We start from the raw sequence: 17,320 nt of genomic DNA, 5'->3' as shown, positions 1-17,320 counted from the left end.
TGCTGCCCCACATGCTGTGGGAAGCCCTAAGGTGCCTCTCCCCATGGCTATAGGCCTGTCTCCCTTCAAGGCAGCTGCTGTCAGCAACCCCCCTGTGCCCTGCTCTGCTGGAGGGCCCTCACAAATGTTGTCTCCACCAACCCTCACGAGCCATGCTGAGCTGACAAACAAGCACAGTGGAGTGAAAAGGGTGCACCAGGGAGGGAAGGCAGCATCTGCGGCACGGGATGGAGAGAGCTGGGTGCGACAGGGCACTGCCATATGCATTTTTCTGTGGGAGCATTGAGGTCTTGCACGGGACCGTCCTGCAGATATTCTGGGCAGGGAGGTGATTGAAAGGAACCTTGGAAGAAAAGACAGCTTAGTCCTAATAAAAGGAATGTGATCTTCCTTTCTTGAAGGAAGAAGTCCTTTCCCTGCCTCGTGGTGATAGATGGAGCTGGTGTCCTGTGTGCCAGGTGCCCAGGAGACACCCTATCAGGGGCCTGAGTGCCGGAACTACAGGCCCAATGGCCCTGATGAGCCTCACCTGGGATTCCCTCCCACCTCCGTCTTCCTTTTGACCCAGGGCTCTGTTTAAGCTCCGTCCTGAGCCTTTCAGCCTTCCTTCAGTCTGGGGGCAGGAGTGGAAGCCTCCTGTGCTTTTGCAGGTTTGCTTATGCCTGAGCAGGAGCCCCCTTGCATCTGGGACCCAAGTTTCCCAGTGATTCCCAGCCACTTCTTGGTTCTGTCTGGTTGTTATGGCCCTGGTCAGCAACCGCTGGGCACTGTTGAGCAGGGCTCCCACCCTGGGCTCTGCTCCTGACCTGTGGGGTGACTGCCGTGCGTGATGTCTGTCCTGCTTCAGCGCCAGGAACTTGCCGGTTGAGATGGAGTCAGGGCCGCAGCAGTGTCTGCCTTTTCCTTGCTCAGGTAGTGTGCAGTGGGGCCTGTGCTGGTGAGGCTGCTGCCCTCCTGGCCTTGTAATCGTGCTCCTCTCCTGGCTCTTGTCCTGCCGGGAGAAGCTGGCTCTCACTGAGCCCTGACAGCATTTCTGTTTGGATGGACTTTTACCGTCATCATCGGGTGAACACAGTGTGGCCTCTAGGCTCTCGTCACCCTCTGAAGTGAGGAATTTGGCCCGGGCCTCTGTGATTAGAGAGTTGCCTATCCCTGGTGGAGTCCCAACTTAATTGGGAAGATGCTTTGTCCACCCTTTGCAAGGAGGACCCGGCTGGGTTGTCAGAGGAATGTGGCTGGTGCCCCAAGCAGGGCTGTCATGCCTCCTGGGGACATGCAGCTCTGCTTCTGCCCCGGGAGATCCAGTGCAGAGCACTGAGTCCTTCCCTTGGCATGCATCCCTGGGGAGAGCCTGACATCTGCTGCTCTCCTGACTGTGCTTGCTGCCACCGCCAGCCGTTGCTTGCTTCTACAGTATGTTCTATGTTGCATGGAAATCTTGCTGAGTGTTTGGCAACGTGTGTGCTGTCCTGTCAGTATGTTGAGCCAAAACTGAAGTAGAGGCATGGACCGTGGGGAGGAGGAAATCAGATGTATTAGGCCCGAAGTGTGTGGCCTTGTTTGGAGCGGTATGCATCCCATTTTATTGACAAGGAAGGCTGAGGACTTGGCTGGTCCTCACTTAGGGTCTTTGTTGGGAGTCTGACTGCACTGACAGGTTAAGAAGGGAATGAGGTCATGTTACTTAAGACAAAACCTCCAAAACAAGACGCAGACTGTTCGGAATTTGTTAGGTGCTCTTGAGATGTGCTGTCTCCTTTTTTTGCCTTCATTTTCTTCCTGCACTTCTGTGTCATTTCCCCAGAAACATTTTCCTTTAATAATGTCACTTAAAAGGGGCTTGTATGTTTCAATGGTCATGTCATGAAGAGGGATATGAAAAGGCAGTGTTGCGGGGAACAGAAATGTCCCCATTTCATTTAATTGTGCTTCTTTGCATGTAAGATGAGCTTGTTGGTAAACACATGACATGCGCAAAGGGAGCCTCAGGGCCTGGGGCGGTCTGGACCAGTATAAAAGCCAGTCCGAGAGCAGGCTCCCTCATCCACTTCTCTTGCCTTCTCCTCCTTGCTGAACAAGGTGAGCTGCAACTACATTTCCCTCACATCTTTCTCATCAACTCTTTCTCTTCTGGACTCAGGATAGATTTTACAAACACAGTTTGTATTTCCAACTCTTGGTTCCCTGCAACCATCTGTGGGATGGGGGATAAGAGCTTTAGGCTGTATTTTCAGGGACAATGTGGGGACCAGGTTTCATTCATCTCCCTTCTTCCCAACTCGGTCTGTCCCCGCTTCCCAGCCGGTGCCTTTTCTCTTGCCGAGCCGGCTGTCAGGCTGCCTCTCACGTGCTGCCTGTGCTTTCCGTGCCCTCTCTCCCAGGTGTCCGTCCGTCCCGCAGCCATGTCCTGCTACGATCTGTGCCGTCCCTGTGGCCCAACCCCGCTTGCCAACAGCTGCAACGAGCCCTGCGTCAGGCAGTGCCAGGACTCCCGCGTGGTGATCCAGCCCTCTCCCGTGGTGGTGACCCTGCCCGGCCCCATCCTCAGCTCCTTCCCCCAGAACACCGCCGTGGGATCCACCACCTCGGCTGCCGTTGGCAGCATCCTGAGTGAGGATGGTGTGCCCATCAACTCCGGGGGCTTTGGCCTCTCTGGCCTTGGTGGCCGCTTCTGTGGCAGGAGGTGCCTGCCCTGCTAGAGCCGGCCTGGACGTCCAGCGAGCGCGTCGACCAGCAAGCCCAAAGCCAGGTGCCGGACTGAGGACGGAGCTGCTGGCCAGAGTTTCCAGAGGCACTGAGCCCCCTCGTGCCCTCCATGCAAAGCAGGGAGGGAAGCCAGGTGCCAGCCCGTGCGGTCTGGAAACACGGCCAGCTGAGGTCTTCTGCTTCTCCTGCTTTCTTGTCTGCATCATGAGTCCCTGTGTCTCCTGCTGTCCTGTGCCTTGGGTTCATCCTGAGGGAAGCAGAGAGGGGCCCTGCTCATCCCCGTCTCCCCGTCTGTGTGTGGGAGGAAGACGCGTGTCCCATAGCTGGGAAGGGCTGCCTGAGTGTCGGGTGCCCTTGTAGCAGCCTGGACCGGGTCCCTGCCAGCATGCACTGCTTGCTTTCTCTCTTTCAACTCATTAAAGTTTATGCTGCATTGTACCTTGATGTCTCCTCTTGTTCCTTCCCTCCTGGGATGCCCAACCAAGCTCTCGAGCGGAAAATTTGGATGCTGTTCTGGGAGAAAGGGATTGCTGAAGGGATGTGCTGGACTCATATTTTTCATAGTGTATTTGGAGTTGGGGAGTCCCAGTGAAATTGTCAGCTGGAGGGGACTGTGTTTTACATAGTGATATACTCTTCCCAAAGTCACCCACGTCCATTTGTCCTGCGCAGTAGAATTTTTGTGTGTCTCAGCAAGGCCCTGTGAGAAATTCTTTGCTTTCAAGGCATGTATGATGTGTGACGGATGCCAAGGAGAGATATCCAGGTCATGTCTTCATAAGCCCCAGGCCCCTTTCTCAAATACTCATCAATGTTTGCAGAGCTGCAAAGTGACCGCTTGAAGTTTTCATGGCCTGTGGCCCATGTTCCTGAAGTGAGGGCATTTATCCAGTCCCTCTTTGTTGTTTGCTCACCAGAGGAATGACAGAAAGAAACCCTCCAGGATGCAGCAACTGTGCATTCTGGTATTTCCACCCTGAAAGACCAGGCCACCAATATTAGAGAGGGAAACAACTTTGCTTGTGTATGGAGCTGGGATGTAGTTTGTGTGGTAAAGTCCAGTGGGATGTGCTGGTTGCTCCTGCCACAGGGAATTTAAGGGAGGAAAAGCTTCCTGTCCCTTCTTCCCACATGCTCTAGTCCTCCACAGGGGATGTTTTCCCCCATATCCCCAAGGTCCTGCTTCACATCGAGTGAGGGGCACCATTTCTGCTGCCCCACATGCTGTGGGAAGCCCTAAGGTGCCTCTCCCCATGGCTATAGGCCTGTCTCCCTTCAAGGCAGCTGCTGTCAGCAACCCCCCTGTGCCCTGCTCTGCTGGAGGGCCCTCACAAATGTTGTCTCCACCAACCCTCACGAGCCATGCTGAGCTGACAGAACAAGCACAGTGGAGTGAAAAGGGCGCACCAGGGAGGGAAGGCAGCATCTGCGGCACGGGATGGAGAGATGCTGGGTGCGACAGGGCACTGCCATATGCATTTTTCTGTGGGAGCATTGAGGTCTTGCACGGGACCGTCCTGCAGATATTCTGGGCAGGGAGGTGATTGAAAGGAACCTTGGAAGAAAAGACAGCTTAGTCCTAATAAAAGGAATGTGATCTTCCTTTCTTGAAGGAAGAAGTCCTTTCCCTGCCTCGTGGTGATAGATGGAGCTGGTGTCCTGTGTGCCAGGTGCCCAGGAGACAACCTATCAGGGGCCTGAGTGCCGGAACTACAGGCCCAATGGCCCTGATGAGCCTCACCTGGGATTCCCTCCCACCTCCGTCTTCCTTTTGACCCAGGGCTCTGTTTAAGCTCCGTCCTGAGCCTTTCAGCCTTCCTTCAGTCTGGGGGCAGGAGTGGAAGCCTCCTGTGCTTTTGCAGGTTTGCTTATGCCTGAGCAGGAGCCCCCTTGCATCTGGGACCCAAGTTTCCCAGTGATTCCCAGCCACTTCTTGGTTCTGTCTGGTTGTTATGGCCCTGGTCAGCAACCGCTGGGCACTGTTGAGCAGGGCTCCCACCCTGGGCTCTGCTCCTGACCTGTGGGGTGACTGCCGTGCGTGATGTCTGTCCTGCTTCAGCGCCAGGAACTTGCCGGTTGAGATGGAGTCAGGGCCGCAGCAGTGTCTGCCTTTTCCTTGCTCAGGTAGTGTGCAGTGGGGCCTGTGCTGGTGAGGCTGCTGCCCTCCTGGCCTTGTAATCGTGCTCCTCTCCTGGCTCTTGTCCTGCCAGGAGCAGCTGGCTCTCACTGAGCCCTGACAGCATTTCTGTTTGGATGGACTTTTACCGTCATCATCGGGTGAACACAGTGTGGCCTCTAGGCTCTCGTCACCCTCTGAAGTGAGGAATTTGGCCCGGGCCTCTGTGATTAGAGAGTTGCCTATCCCTGGTGGAGTCCCAACTTAATTGGGAAGATGCTTTGTCCACCCTTTGCAAGGAGGACCCGGCTGGGTTGTCAGAGGAATGTGGCTGGTGCCCCAAGCAGGGCTGTCATGCCTCCTGGGGACATGCAGCTCTGCTTCTGCCCCGGGAGATCCAGTGCAGAGCACTGAGTCCTTCCCTTGGCATGCATCCCTGGGGAGAGCCTGACATCTGCTGCTCTCCTGACTGTGCTTGCTGCCACCGCCAGCCGTTGCTTGCTTCTACAGTATGTTCTATGTTGCATGGAAATCTTGCTGAGTGTTTGGCAACGTGTGTGCTGTCCTGTCAGTATGTTGAGCTAAAGCAGAAGTAGAGGCATGGACCGTGGGGAGGAGGAAATCAGATGTATTTGGTTTGAAGCGTGTGCCTTTGATTGGACATCCCATTTTGTTGATAGATAAAGCTGAAGATGTGGCTGGTGCTCACCTAGGATCCTTGCTGGAAGTCTGGCTTCAATGAGAGATTTGTAAGTAAATGAGGTCACCTATTTTAGGACCAAAAAATCAAAATAAGCCCCGGTAGTGTGAGAGGCAGTCATCGCCCGAGCACATTGGCCATCACCTTCTCTTTGTCTTCATCTTCTTCCTCCACTTCTGTGTCATTTCCCCGGAAATATTTACCTTTAATACTGTCACTTGAAAGGAGCTTGTATGTCTCAATGGGCATGTCATTCACAGGGAAATGAAAAGGCAGCGTTGCGGGAAACATAGGCATAGTACCCATTTCTTAATTGTGCTTCTTTGCCTGTAAGATGAGCTTGTTGGTAAACACATGACATGCGTAAAGGGAGCCTCAGGGCCTGGGGCGGTCTGGACCAGTATAAAAGCCAGTCCAAGAGGATGCTCCCTCATCCACTTCTCTTGCCTTCTCCTCCTTGTTGAACAAGGTGAGCTGCAACTTCATTTGCCCCACATTTTCCCTTCTTCTCTTCTATGCCTTTGGGTCTGAGAACAGATTTCCTGAGACAGATTAATTGTGTTGCGAATCTTGGTTCCCTGCCACCTCTACTGGGAGGGGGGATAAGAGCTTAGGCTGTATTTTCAGGGACAATGTGGGGACCAGGTTTCATTCATCTCCCTTCTTCCCAACTGGGTCTGTCCCCGTTTCCCAGCCGGTGCCTTTTCTCTTGCCGAGCCGGCTGTCAGGCTGCCTCTCACGTGCTGCCTGTGCTTTCCGTGCCCTCTCTCCCAGGTGTCCGTCCGTCCCGCAGCCATGTCCTGCTACGATCTGTGCCGTCCCTGTGGCCCAACCCCGCTTGCCAACAGCTGCAACGAGCCCTGCGTCAGGCAGTGCCAGGACTCCCGCGTGGTGATCCAGCCCTCTCCCGTGGTGGTGACCCTGCCCGGCCCCATCCTCAGCTCCTTCCCCCAGAACACCGCCGTGGGATCCACCACCTCGGCTGCCGTTGGCAGCATCCTGAGTGAGGATGGTGTGCCCATCAACTCCGGGGGCTTTGGCCTCTCTGGCCTTGGTGGCCGCTTCTGTGGCAGGAGGTGCCTGCCCTGCTAGAGCCGGCCTGGACGTCCAGCGAGCGCGTCGACCAGCAAGCCCAAAGCCAGGTGCCGGACTGAGGACGGAGCTGCTGGCCAGAGTTTCCAGAGGCACTGAGCCCCCTCGTGCCCTCCAGCAAAGCAGGGAGGGAAGCCAGGTGCCAGCCCGTGCGGTCTGGAAACACGGCCAGCTGAGGTCTTCTGCTTCTCCTGCTTTCTTGTCTGCATCATGAGTCCCTGTGTCTCCTGCTGTCCTGTGCCTTGGGTTCATCCTGAGGGAAGCAGAGAGGGGCCCTGCTCATCCCCGTCTCCCCGTCTGTGTGTGGGAGGAAGACGCGTGTCCCATAGCTGAGAAGGGCTGCCTGAGTGTCGGGTGCCCTTGTAGCAGCCTGGACCGGGTCCCTGCCAGCATGCACTGCTTGCTTTCTCTCTTTCGACTCATTAAAGTTTATGCTGCATTGTACCTTGATGTCTCCTCGTGTTCCTTCCCTGCTGGGATGCCCAACCAAGCTCTCTAGGTGAAAAATTGAATGCTCTAGGGCGATAAAGTAATTCCTGAAGGAATGTCCTGCCCTTGTGTTTTACATGGGGGATTTGGAGGAGTGGAGTCCCACTGAAATTGCCAGCTGGAGGGTACTATGTTTTACATGTCTTATACTTTTCTTAAAGTCACCCACATCCATTTTCCCTGAACAACAGAATTGTTCTCTCAGCACAGCTCTCTGTTGCCTTCTTTTGTTTCAAGGCACGCATGATGTATGAAAGATGCCAAGGAGAAATGTCCAGGCACATTTCTGAAGTATTCATCACGTCTGGCAGTGCTGCAGACTGACTTCTTTACGTTTGCTTGGTCTGCAGCCCGTGACACTGAAGTGAGGGCATTTAGCCAGTCCCTCTTTGTTGTCTGCTCGCCAGAGAAAGGAAAGAAAGAAACCCTCCAGGATGCAGCCAGTGGTATTCCTGCCTTTCTGCCCTCAACAGCATGGTTACTGACATCAGTGTGGGACGTCACTATGCTCGTATGTGATATGTCCTGGAAACTCTGTAGGGGACTAGAAGGGAGCAAAAAAGGCATCTTTGCCTCCAACGGAGCAGACGTGTAACCAAAAGCATTAAGTTCCGTGTCAGAGTCCTTCTGCATATGCCACCGTGTCCTGAAAGGGAAATGAGTCTGGAGCAGATGTGCTGCAATTCCTGCAGAAGCCCCATTCAGCTGCTGTGCCTGGGCAGGGCCCAAGCAGTGGTCCTTTTGTCCCTCCAACCAGGCCTCCAGCTGGCGAGTGTGAGGGAGTGGCAGCCCAGCCGCTCTGCTCTCAGTCCCTCCTTCGCATGCCCTTGTCCTCCACAGGCAGTGATTTGGGCCTGCTGCTCTGGTCGTACTTCGGGCAGAGTAGGAGGCACCTCTTGTGCCGTGCTCCTCCGACTGTCCTTGCAAAGACTCGTGGACCCTGCTTGCTGCTGAGCAGGGCTGGGGATCCTGTGGGAGCCCTGCCAAGTATTTGGTCGTGCCTGGTGTGCCAGCAGTCTGGGGAGCCAAAGCACAAAGCAGAAGTTGTGGTCAAGTCACAGGCAGGCAGGAAGAAGGACGTGTATCGATTGGTCAGCATGTGCCTTTGTCGCTGGGGTGCCTCCAACGTAGCCAGAGGTCTCCAGCGGAGGGAATTGGGAGCGGAATAGCCTTCCTTCTTAACCACCGGTAGTCTGCAGCTTAGGCACGTAGGGATGAAGGAGAGAAAGAAGATGACAAAAGAGGCAGGCAAACTTCTGCCGAGATCAAAGCTCAGTCTCAGAGAGAGAGTTTAGAAGGCAAAAGCAGAGGTGCCCTGCCTAGAAAGGTGATGCTAATAGAGCGTGAGTGAGCAGAGCATGAGAGAGAGCGACTGATGGTGCCGACCCCTGCATGAGGATGTCCATCCAGGCTGAAGCCTCAGGGTTAGGAGCAGAGCTGCCTCAGTCATGAGGAAACACTGCAGAGTGAGGCCCTGGAGGGCAAGGGCATGGCATCACCTGGAGAGGTGGGACGTTCTTCATCACCAGCTGCATCATCTGCCTGTGCTGACGTGTCTTTTCCCCTGGACACGTTTTGGCCTCTAATAGTGTCGCTTGAAAGGAGCCTGTGTGGCTGAAGGAGCATGTCATGAAGAGGGAAATGAAAAGGCAGCGTTGCAGGGAACAGAAGCATAATGCTCATTTCATTAATTGTGCTTCTTTGCATGTAAGATGAGCTTGTTGGTAAACACATGACATGCGCAAAGGGAGCCTCAGGGCCTGGGGCGGTCTGGACCAGTATAAAAGCCAGTCTGAGAGCAGGCTCCCTCATCCACTTCTCTTGCCTTCTCCTCCTTGCTGAACAAGGTGAGCTGCAACTACATTTCCCTCACTCTTTCTCATCAACTCTTTCTCTTCTGGACTCAGGATAGATTTTACAAACACAGTTTGTATTTCCAAGTCTTGGTTCCCTGCCACCTCTCTGGGAGGGAGGATAAGAGCTTAGGCTGTATTTTCAGGGACAATGTGGGGACCAGGTTTCATTCATCTCCCTTCTTCCCAACTGGGTCTGTCCCCGCTTCCCAGCCGGTGCCTTTTCTCTTGCCGAGCCGGCTGTCAGGCTGCCTCTCACGTGCTGCCTGTGCTTTCCGTGCCCTCTCTCCCAGGTGTCCGTCCGTCCCGCAGCCATGTCCTGCTACGATCTGTGCCGTCCCTGTGGCCCAACCCCGCTTGCCAACAGCTGCAACGAGCCCTGCGTCAGGCAGTGCCAGGACTCCCGCGTGGTGATTCCAGCCCTCTCCCTGTGGTGGTGACCCTGCCCGGCCCCATCCTCAGCTCCTTCCCCCAGAACACCGCCGTGGGATCCACCACCTCGGCTGCCTGTTGGCAGCATCCTGAGTGCAGGATGGTGTGCCCATCAACTCCGGGGGCTTTGGCCTCTCTGGCCTTGGTGGCCGCTTCTGTGGCAGGAGGTGCCTGCCCTGCTAGAGCCGACCTGGACGTCCAGCGAGCGCGTCGACCAGCAAGCCCAAAGCCAGGTGCCGGACTGAGGACGGAGCTGCTGGCCAGAGTTTCCAGAGGCACTGAGCCCCCTCGTGCCCTCCAGCAAAGCAGGGAGGGAAGCCAGGTGCCAGCCCGTGCGGTCTGGAAACACGGCCAGCTGAGGTCTTCTGCTTCTCCTGCTTTCTTGTCTGCATCATGAGTCCCTGTGTCTCCTGCTGTCCTGTGCCTTGGGTTCATCCTGAGGGAAGCAGAGAGGGGCCCTGCTCATCCCCGTCTCCCCGTCTGTGTGTGGGAGGAAGACGCGTGTCCCAGTAGCTGAGAAGGGCTGCCTGAGTGTCGGGTGCCCTTGTAGCAGCCTGGACCGGGTCCCTGCCAGCATGCACTGCTTGCTTTCTCTCTTTCAACTCATTAAAGTTTATGCTGCATTGTACCTTGATGTCTCCTCTTGTTCCTTCCCTCCTGGGATGCCCAACCAAGCTCTCGAGGGGAAAATTTGGATGCTGTTCTGGGAGAAAGGGATTGCTGAAGGGATGTGCTGGACTCATATTTTTCATAGTGTATTTGGAGTTGGGGAGTCCCAGTGAAATTGTCAGCTGGAGGGGACTGTGTTTTACACGTGATATACTCTTCCCAAAGTCACCCACGTCCATTTGTCCTGCGCAGTATAATTTTTCTGTGTCTCAGCAAGGCCCTGTGAGAAATTCTTTGCTTTCAAGGCATGTATGATGTGTGACGGATGCCAAGGAGAGATATCCAGGTCATGTCTTCATAAGCCCCAGGCCCCTTTCTCAAATACTCATCAATGTTTGCAGAGCTGCAAAGTGACCGCTTGAAGTTTGCATGGCCTGTGGCCCATGTTCCTGAAGTGAGGGCATTTATCCAGTCCCTCTTTGTTGTTTGCTCACCAGAGGAATGACAGAAAGAAACCCTCCAGGATGCAGCAACTGCGCATTCTGGTATTTCCACCCTGAAAGACCAGGCCACCAATATTAGAGAGGGAAACAACTTTGCTTGTGTATGGAGCTGGGATGTAGTTTGTGTGGTAAAGTCCAGTGGGATGTGCTGGTTGCTCCTGCCACAGGGAATTTAAGGGAGGAAAAGCTTCCTGTCCCTTCTTCCCACATGCTCTAGTCCTCCACAGGGGATGTTTTCCCCCATATCCCCAAGGTCCTGCTTCACATCGAGTGAGGGGCACCATTTCTGCTGCCCCACATGCTGTGGGAAGCCCTAAGGTGCCTCTCCCCATGGCTATAGGCCTGTCTCCCTTCAAGGCAGCTGCTGTCAGCAACCCCCCTGTGCCCTGCTCTGCTGGAGGGCCCTCACAAATGTTGTCTCCACCAACCCTCACGAGCCATGCTGAGCTGACAAACAAGCACAGTGGAGTGAAAAGGGCGCACCAGGGAGGGAAGGCAGCATCTGCGGCACGGGATGGAGAGAGCTGGGTGCGACAGGGCACTGCCATATGCATTTTTCTGTGGGAGCATTGAGGTCTTGCACGGGACCGTCCTGCAGATATTCTGGGCAGGGAGGTGATTGAAAGGAACCTTGGAAGAAAAGACAGCTTAGTCCTAATAAAAGGAATGTGATCTTCCTTTCTTGAAGGAAGAAGTCCTTTCCCTGCCTCGTGGTGATAGATGGAGCTGGTGTCCTGTGTGCCAGGTGCCCAGGAGACACCCTATCAGGGGCCTGAGTGCCGGAACTACAGGCCCAATGGCCCTGATGAGCCTCACCTGGGATTCCCTCCCACCTCCGTCTTCCTTTTGACCCAGGGCTCTGTTTAAGCTCCGTCCTGAGCCTTTCAGCCTTCCTTCAGTCTGGGGGCAGGAGTGGAAGCCTCCTGTGCTTTTGCAGGTTTGCTTATGCCTGAGCAGGAGCCCCCTTGCATCTGGGCCCCAAGTTTCCCAGTGATTCCCAGCCACTTCTTGGTTCTGTCTGGTTGTTATGGCCCTGGTCAGCAACCGCTGGGCTCTGTTGAGCAGGGCTCCCACCCTGGGCTCTGCTCCTGACCTGTGGGGTGACTGCCGTGCGTGATGTCTGTCCTGCTTCAGCGCCAGGAACTTGCCGGTTGAGATGGAGTCAGGGCCGCAGCAGTGTCTGCCTTTTCCTTGCTCAGGTAGTGTGCAGTGGGGCCTGTGCTGGTGAGGCTGCTGCCCTCCTGGCCTTGTAATCGTGCTCCTCTCCTGGCTCTTGTCCTGCCAGGAGCAGCTGGCTCTCACTGAGCCCTGACAGCATTTCTGTTTGGATGGACTTTTACCGTCATCATCGGGTGAACACAGTGTGGCCTCTAGGCTCTCGTCACCCTCTGAAGTGAGGAATTTGGCCCGGGCCTCTGTGATTAGAGAGTTGCCTATCCCTGGTGGAGTCCCAACTTAATTGGGAAGATGCTTTGTCCACCCTTTGCAAGGAGGACCCGGCTGGGTTGTCAGAGGAATGTGGCTGGTGCCCCAAGCAGGGCTGTCATGCCTCCTGGGGACATGCAGCTCTGCTTCTGCCCCGGGAGATCCAGTGCAGAGCACTGAGTCCTTCCCTTGGCATGCATCCCTGGGGAGAGCCTGACATCTGCTGCTCTCCTGACTGTGCTTGCTGCCACCGCCAGCCATTGCTTGCTTCTACAGTATGTTCTATGTTGCATGGAAATCTTGCTGAGTGTTTGGCAACGTGTGTGCTGTCCTGTCAGTATGTTGAGCCAAAACTGAAGTAGAGGCATGGACCGTGGGGAGGAGGAAATCAGATGTATTTGGTTTGAAGCGTGTGCCTTTGTTTGGAGGGTGACACATCCCATTTTGTTGATAGATAAAGCTGAAGATGTGGCTGGTGCTCACCTAGGATCCTTGCTGGAAGTCTGGCTTCAATGAGAGATTTGTAAGTAAATGAGGTCACCTATTTTAGGACCAAAAAATCAAAATAAGCCCCGGTAGCTGTGAGAGGCATGTCATCGCCTGAGCACATTGGCCATCACCTTCTCTTTGCCTTCATCTTCTTCCTCCACTTCTGTGTCATTTCCCCGGAAATATTTACCTTTAATACTGTCACTTGAAAGGAGCTTGTATGTCTCAATGGGCATGTCATTCACAGGAAATGAAAAGGCAGCGTTGCGGGAAACATAGGCATAGTACCCATTTCTTTAATTGTGCTTCTTTGCCTGTAAGATGAGCTTGTTGGTAAACACAGTGACATGCGTAAATGGAGCCTCAGGGCCTTGGGCGGTCCTGGACCAGTATAAAAGCCAGTCCAAGAGGATGCTCCCTCATCCACTTCTCTTGCCTTCTCCTCCTTGTTGAACAAGGTGAGCTGCAACTTCCTTTTCTCCACATTTTTCCTTCTTCTCTTCTATGCCTTTGGGTCTGAGAACAGATTTCCTGAGACAGGTTGATTGTGTTCCGAATCTTTGTTCCCTGCCACCTCTCTGGGAGGGGGGATAAGAGCTTAGGCTGTATATTTTCAGGGACAATGTGGGGACCAGGTTTCATTCATCTCCCTTCTTCCCAACTGGGTCTGTCCCCGTTTCCCAGCCGGTGCCTTTTCTCTTGCCGAGCCGGCTGTCAGGCTGCCTCTCACGTGCTGCCTGTGCTTTCCGTGCCCTCTCTCCCAGGTGTCCGTCCGTCCCGCAGCCATGTCCTGCTACGATCTGTGCCGTCCCTGTGGCCCAACCCCGCTTGCCAACAGCTGCAACGAGCCCTGCGTCAGGCAGTGCCAGGACTCCCGCGTGGTGATCCAGCCCTCTCCCGTGGTGGTGACCCTGCCCGGCCCCATCCTCAGCTCCTTCCCCCAGAACACCGCCGTGGGATCCACCACCTCGGCTGCCGTTGGCAGCATCCTGAGTGAGGATGGTGTGCCCATCAACTCCGGGGGCTTTGGCCTCTCTGGCCTTGGTGGCCGCTTCTGTGGCAGGAGGTGCCTGCCCTGCTAGAGCCGGCCTGGACGTCCAGCGAGCGCGTCGACCAGCAAGCCCAAAGCCAGGTGCCGGACTGAGGACGGAGCTGCTGGCCAGAGTTTCCAGAGGCACTGAGCCCCCTCGTGCCCTCCAGCAAAGCAGGGAGGGAAGCCAGGTGCCAGCCCGTGCGGTCTGGAAACACGGCCAGCTGAGGTCTTCTGCTTCTCCTGCTTTCTTGTCTGCATCATGAGTCCCTGTGTCTCCTGCTGTCCTGTGCCTTGGGTTCATCCTGAGGGAAGCAGAGAGGGGCCCTGCTCATCCCCGTCTCCCCGTCTGTGTGTGGGAGGAAGACGCGTGTCCCATAGCTGAGAAGGGCTGCCTGAGTGTCGGGTGCCCTTGTAGCAGCCTGGACCGGGTCCCTGCCAGCATGCACTGCTTGCTTTCTCTCTTTCGAACTCATTAAAGTTTATGCTGCATTGTACCTTGATGTCTCCTCGTGTTCCTTCCCTGCTGGGATGCCCAACCAAGCTCTCTAGGTGAAAAATTGAATGCTCTAGGGCGATAAAGTAATTCCTGAAGGAATGTCCTGCCCTTGTGTTTTACATGGGGGATTTGGAGGAGTGGAGTCCCACTGAAATTGCCAGCTGGAGGGTACTATGTTTTACATGTCTTATACTTTTCTTAAAGTCACCCACATCCATTTTCCCTGAACAACAGAATTGTTCTCTCAGCACAGCTCTCTGTTGCCTTCTTTTGTTTCAAGGCACGCATGATGTATGAAAGATGCCAAGGAGAAATGTCCAGGCACATTTCTGAAGTATTCATCACGTCTGGCAGTGCTGCAGACTGACTTCTTTACGTTTGCTTGGTCTGCAGCCCGTGACACTGAAGTGAGGGCATTTAGCCAGTCCCTCTTTGTTGTCTGCTCGCCAGAGAAAGGAAAGAAAGAAACCCTCCAGGATGCAGCCAGTGGTATTCCTGCCTTTCTGCCCTCAACAGCATGGTTACTGACATCAGTGTGGGACGTCACTATGCTCGTATGTGATATGTCCTGGAAACTCTGTAGGGGACTAGAAGGGAGCAAAAAAGGCATCTTTGCCTCCAACGGAGCAGACGTGTAACCAAAAGCATTAAGTTCCGTGTCAGAGTCCTTCTGCATATGCCACCGTGTCCTGAAAGGGAAATGAGTCTGGAGCAGATGTGCTGCAATTCCTGCAGAAGCCCCATTCAGCTGCTGTGCCTGGGCAGGGCCCAAGCAGTGGTCCTTTTGTCCCTCCAACCAGGCCTCCAGCTGGCGAGTGTGAGGGAGTGGCAGCCCAGCCGCTCTGCTCTCAGTCCCTCCTTCGCATGCCCTTGTCCTCCACAGGCAGTGATTTGGGCCTGCTGCTCTGGTCGTACTTCGGGCAGAGTAGGAGGCACCTCTTGTGCCGTGCTCCTCCGACTGTCCTTGCAAAGACTCGTGGACCCTGCTTGCTGCTGAGCAGGGCTGGGGATCCTGTGGGAGCCCTGCCAAGTATTTGGTCGTGCCTGGTGTGCCAGCAGTCTGGGGAGCCAAAGCACAAAGCAGAAGTTGTGGTCAAGTCACAGGCAGGCAGGAAGAAGGACGTGTATCGATTGGTCAGCATGTGCCTTTGTCGCTGGGGTGCCTCCAACGTAGCCAGAGGTCTCCAGCGGAGGGAATTGGGAGCGGAATAGCCTTCCTTCTTAACCACCGGTAGTCTGCAGCTTAGGCACGTAGGGATGAAGGAGAGAAAGAAGATGACAAAAGAGGCAGGCAAACTTCTGCCGAGATCAAAGCTCAGTCTCAGAGAGAGAGTTTAGAAGGCAAAAGCAGAGGTGCCCTGCCTAGAAAGGTGATGCTAATAGAGCGTGAGTGAGCAGAGCATGAGAGAGAGCGACTGATGGTGCCGACCCCTGCATGAGGATGTCCATCCAGGCTGAAGCCTCAGGGTTAGGAGCAGAGCTGCCTCAATCATGAGGAAACACTGCAGAGTGAGGCCCTGGAGGGCAAGGGCATGGCATCACCTGGAGAGGTGGGACGTTCTTCATCACCAGCTGCATCATCTGCCTGTGCTGACGTGTCTTTTCCCCTGGACACGTTTTGGCCTCTAATAGTGTCGCTTGAAAGGAGCCTTTGTGGCTGAAGGAGCATGTCATGAAGAGGGAAATGAAAAGGCAGCGTTGCAGGGAACAGAAGCATAATGCTCATTTCATTAATTGTGCTTCTTTGCATGTAAGATGAGCTTGTTGGTAAACACATGACATGCGCAAAGGGAGCCTCAGGGCCTGGGGCGGTCTGGACCAGTATAAAAGCCAGTCTGAGAGCAGGCTCCCTCATCCACTTCTCTTGCCTTCTCCTCCTTGCTGAACAAGGTGAGCTGCAACTACATTTCCCTCACTCTTTCTCATCAACTCTTTCTCTTCTGGACTCAGGATAGATTTTACAAACACAGTTTGTATTTCCAACTCTTGGTTCCCTGCCACCTCTCTGGGAGGGGGGATAAGAGCTTAGGCTGTATTTTCAGGGACAATGTGGGGACCAGGTTTCATTCATCTCCCTTCTTCCCAACTGGGTCTGTCCCCGCTTCCCAGCCGGTGCCTTTTCTCTTGCCGAGCCGGCTGTCAGGCTGCCTCTCACGTGCTGCCTGTGCTTTCCGTGCCCTCTCTCCCAGGTGTCCGTCCGTCCCGCAGCCATGTCCTGCTACGATCTGTGCCGTCCCTGTGGCCCAACCCCGCTTGCCAACAGCTGCAACGAGCCCTGCGTCAGGCAGTGCCAGGACTCCCGCGTGGTGATCCAGCCCTCTCCCGTGGTGGTGACCCTGCCCGGCCCCATCCTCAGCTCCTTCCCCCAGAACACCGCCGTGGGATCCACCACCTCGGCTGCCTGTTGGCAGCATCCTGAGTGAGGATGGTGTGCCCATCAACTCCGGGGGCTTTGGCCTCTCTGGCCTTGGTGGCCGCTTCTGTGGCAGGAGGTGCCTGCCCTGCTAGAGGCCGGCCTGGACGTCCAGTGAGCGCGTCGACCAGCAAGCCCAAAGCCAGGTGCCGGACTGAGGACGGAGCTGCTGGCCAGAGTTTCCAGAGGCACTGAGCCCCCTCGTGCCCTCCTAGCAAAGCAGGGAGGGAAGCCAGGTGCCAGCCCGTGCGGTCTGGAAACACGGCCAGCTGAGGTCTTCTGCTTCTCCTGCTTTCTTGTCTGCATCATGAGTCCCTGTGTCTCCTGCTGTCCTGTGCCTTGGGTTCATCCTGAGGGAAGCAGAGAGGGGCCCTGCTCATCCCCGTCTCCCCGTCTGTGTGTGGGAGGAAGACGCGTGTCCCATAGCTGAGAAGGGCTGCCTGAGTGTCGGGTGCCCTTGTAGCAGCCTGGACCGGGTCCCTGCCAGCATGCACTGCTTGCTTTCTCTCTTTCAACTCATTAAAGTTTATGCTGCATTGTACCTTGATGTCTCCTCTTGTTCCTTCCCTCCTGGGATGCCCAACCAAGCTCTCGAGGGGAAAATTTGGATGCTGTTCTGGGAGAAAGGGATTGCTGAAGGGATGTGCTGGACTCATATTTTTCATAGTGTATTTGGAGTTGGGGAGTCCCAGTGAAATTGTCAGCTGGAGGGGACTGTGTTTTACACGTGATATACTCTCCCAAAGTCACCCACGTCCATTTGTCCTGCGCAGTATAATTTTTCTGTGTCTCAGCAAGGCCCTGTGAGAAATTCTTTGCTTTCAAGGCATGTATGATGTGTGACGGATGCCAAGGAGAGATATCCAGGTCATGTCTTCATAAGCCCCAGGCCCCTTTCTCAAATACTCATCAATAGTTTGCAGAGCTGCAAAGTGACCGCTTGAAGTTTGCATGGCCTGTGGCC

General features: G+C 55.0%; 4 protein-coding genes and 1 pseudogene across 4 annotated transcripts; all 5 read left to right on the top strand.

Moving 5' to 3' along the window:
• The first annotated feature begins 2,034 nt into the window (after positions 1-2,034).
• On the top strand, positions 2,035-3,144 carry LOC122152541 (feather keratin 1-like). The gene is made up of 2 exons (XM_042784942.1): positions 2,035-2,079; positions 2,382-3,144. The coding sequence occupies exon 2, from the start codon at positions 2,403-2,405 to the stop codon at positions 2,697-2,699; it is 297 nt and encodes a 98-aa protein (XP_042640876.1). The 5' UTR covers positions 2,035-2,079; positions 2,382-2,402; the 3' UTR covers positions 2,700-3,144.
• Positions 3,145-5,907: 2,763 nt separating this feature from the next.
• On the top strand, positions 5,908-7,058 carry LOC122152629 (feather keratin 1-like). Its single transcript, XM_042785686.1, has 2 exons — positions 5,908-5,991; positions 6,297-7,058. Exon 2 carries the CDS (start codon positions 6,318-6,320, stop codon positions 6,612-6,614), a length of 297 nt encoding a protein of 98 aa, XP_042641620.1. The 5' UTR covers positions 5,908-5,991; positions 6,297-6,317; the 3' UTR covers positions 6,615-7,058.
• A 1,762-nt stretch (positions 7,059-8,820) lies between these two features.
• On the top strand, positions 8,821-10,016 carry LOC122152567. The gene is made up of 2 exons (XM_042785183.1): positions 8,821-8,950; positions 9,250-10,016. Exons 1-2 carry the CDS (start codon positions 8,836-8,838, stop codon positions 9,783-9,785), a joined length of 651 nt encoding a protein of 216 aa, XP_042641117.1. The 5' UTR covers positions 8,821-8,835; the 3' UTR covers positions 9,786-10,016.
• A 2,782-nt stretch (positions 10,017-12,798) lies between these two features.
• Positions 12,799-13,636, top strand: LOC122152540 (feather keratin 1-like). The gene is made up of 2 exons (XM_042784941.1): positions 12,799-12,872; positions 13,179-13,636. Exon 2 carries the CDS (start codon positions 13,200-13,202, stop codon positions 13,494-13,496), a length of 297 nt encoding a protein of 98 aa, XP_042640875.1. The 5' UTR covers positions 12,799-12,872; positions 13,179-13,199; the 3' UTR covers positions 13,497-13,636.
• Positions 13,637-15,736: 2,100 nt separating this feature from the next.
• On the top strand, positions 15,737-16,897 carry LOC122152551 (annotated as a pseudogene).
• Positions 16,898-17,320: the final 423 nt, after the last annotated feature.

This window comes from Tyto alba, unplaced genomic scaffold (assembly GCF_018691265.1).
Source record: "Tyto alba isolate M040663 unplaced genomic scaffold, T.alba_DEE_v4.0 Super-Scaffold_8, whole genome shotgun sequence".
Taxonomy (NCBI): domain Eukaryota; kingdom Metazoa; phylum Chordata; class Aves; order Strigiformes; family Tytonidae; genus Tyto; species Tyto alba.
The sequence above is the reverse complement of the archived record's forward strand: the minus strand, read 5'-3'. Positions and strand labels throughout refer to the sequence as shown.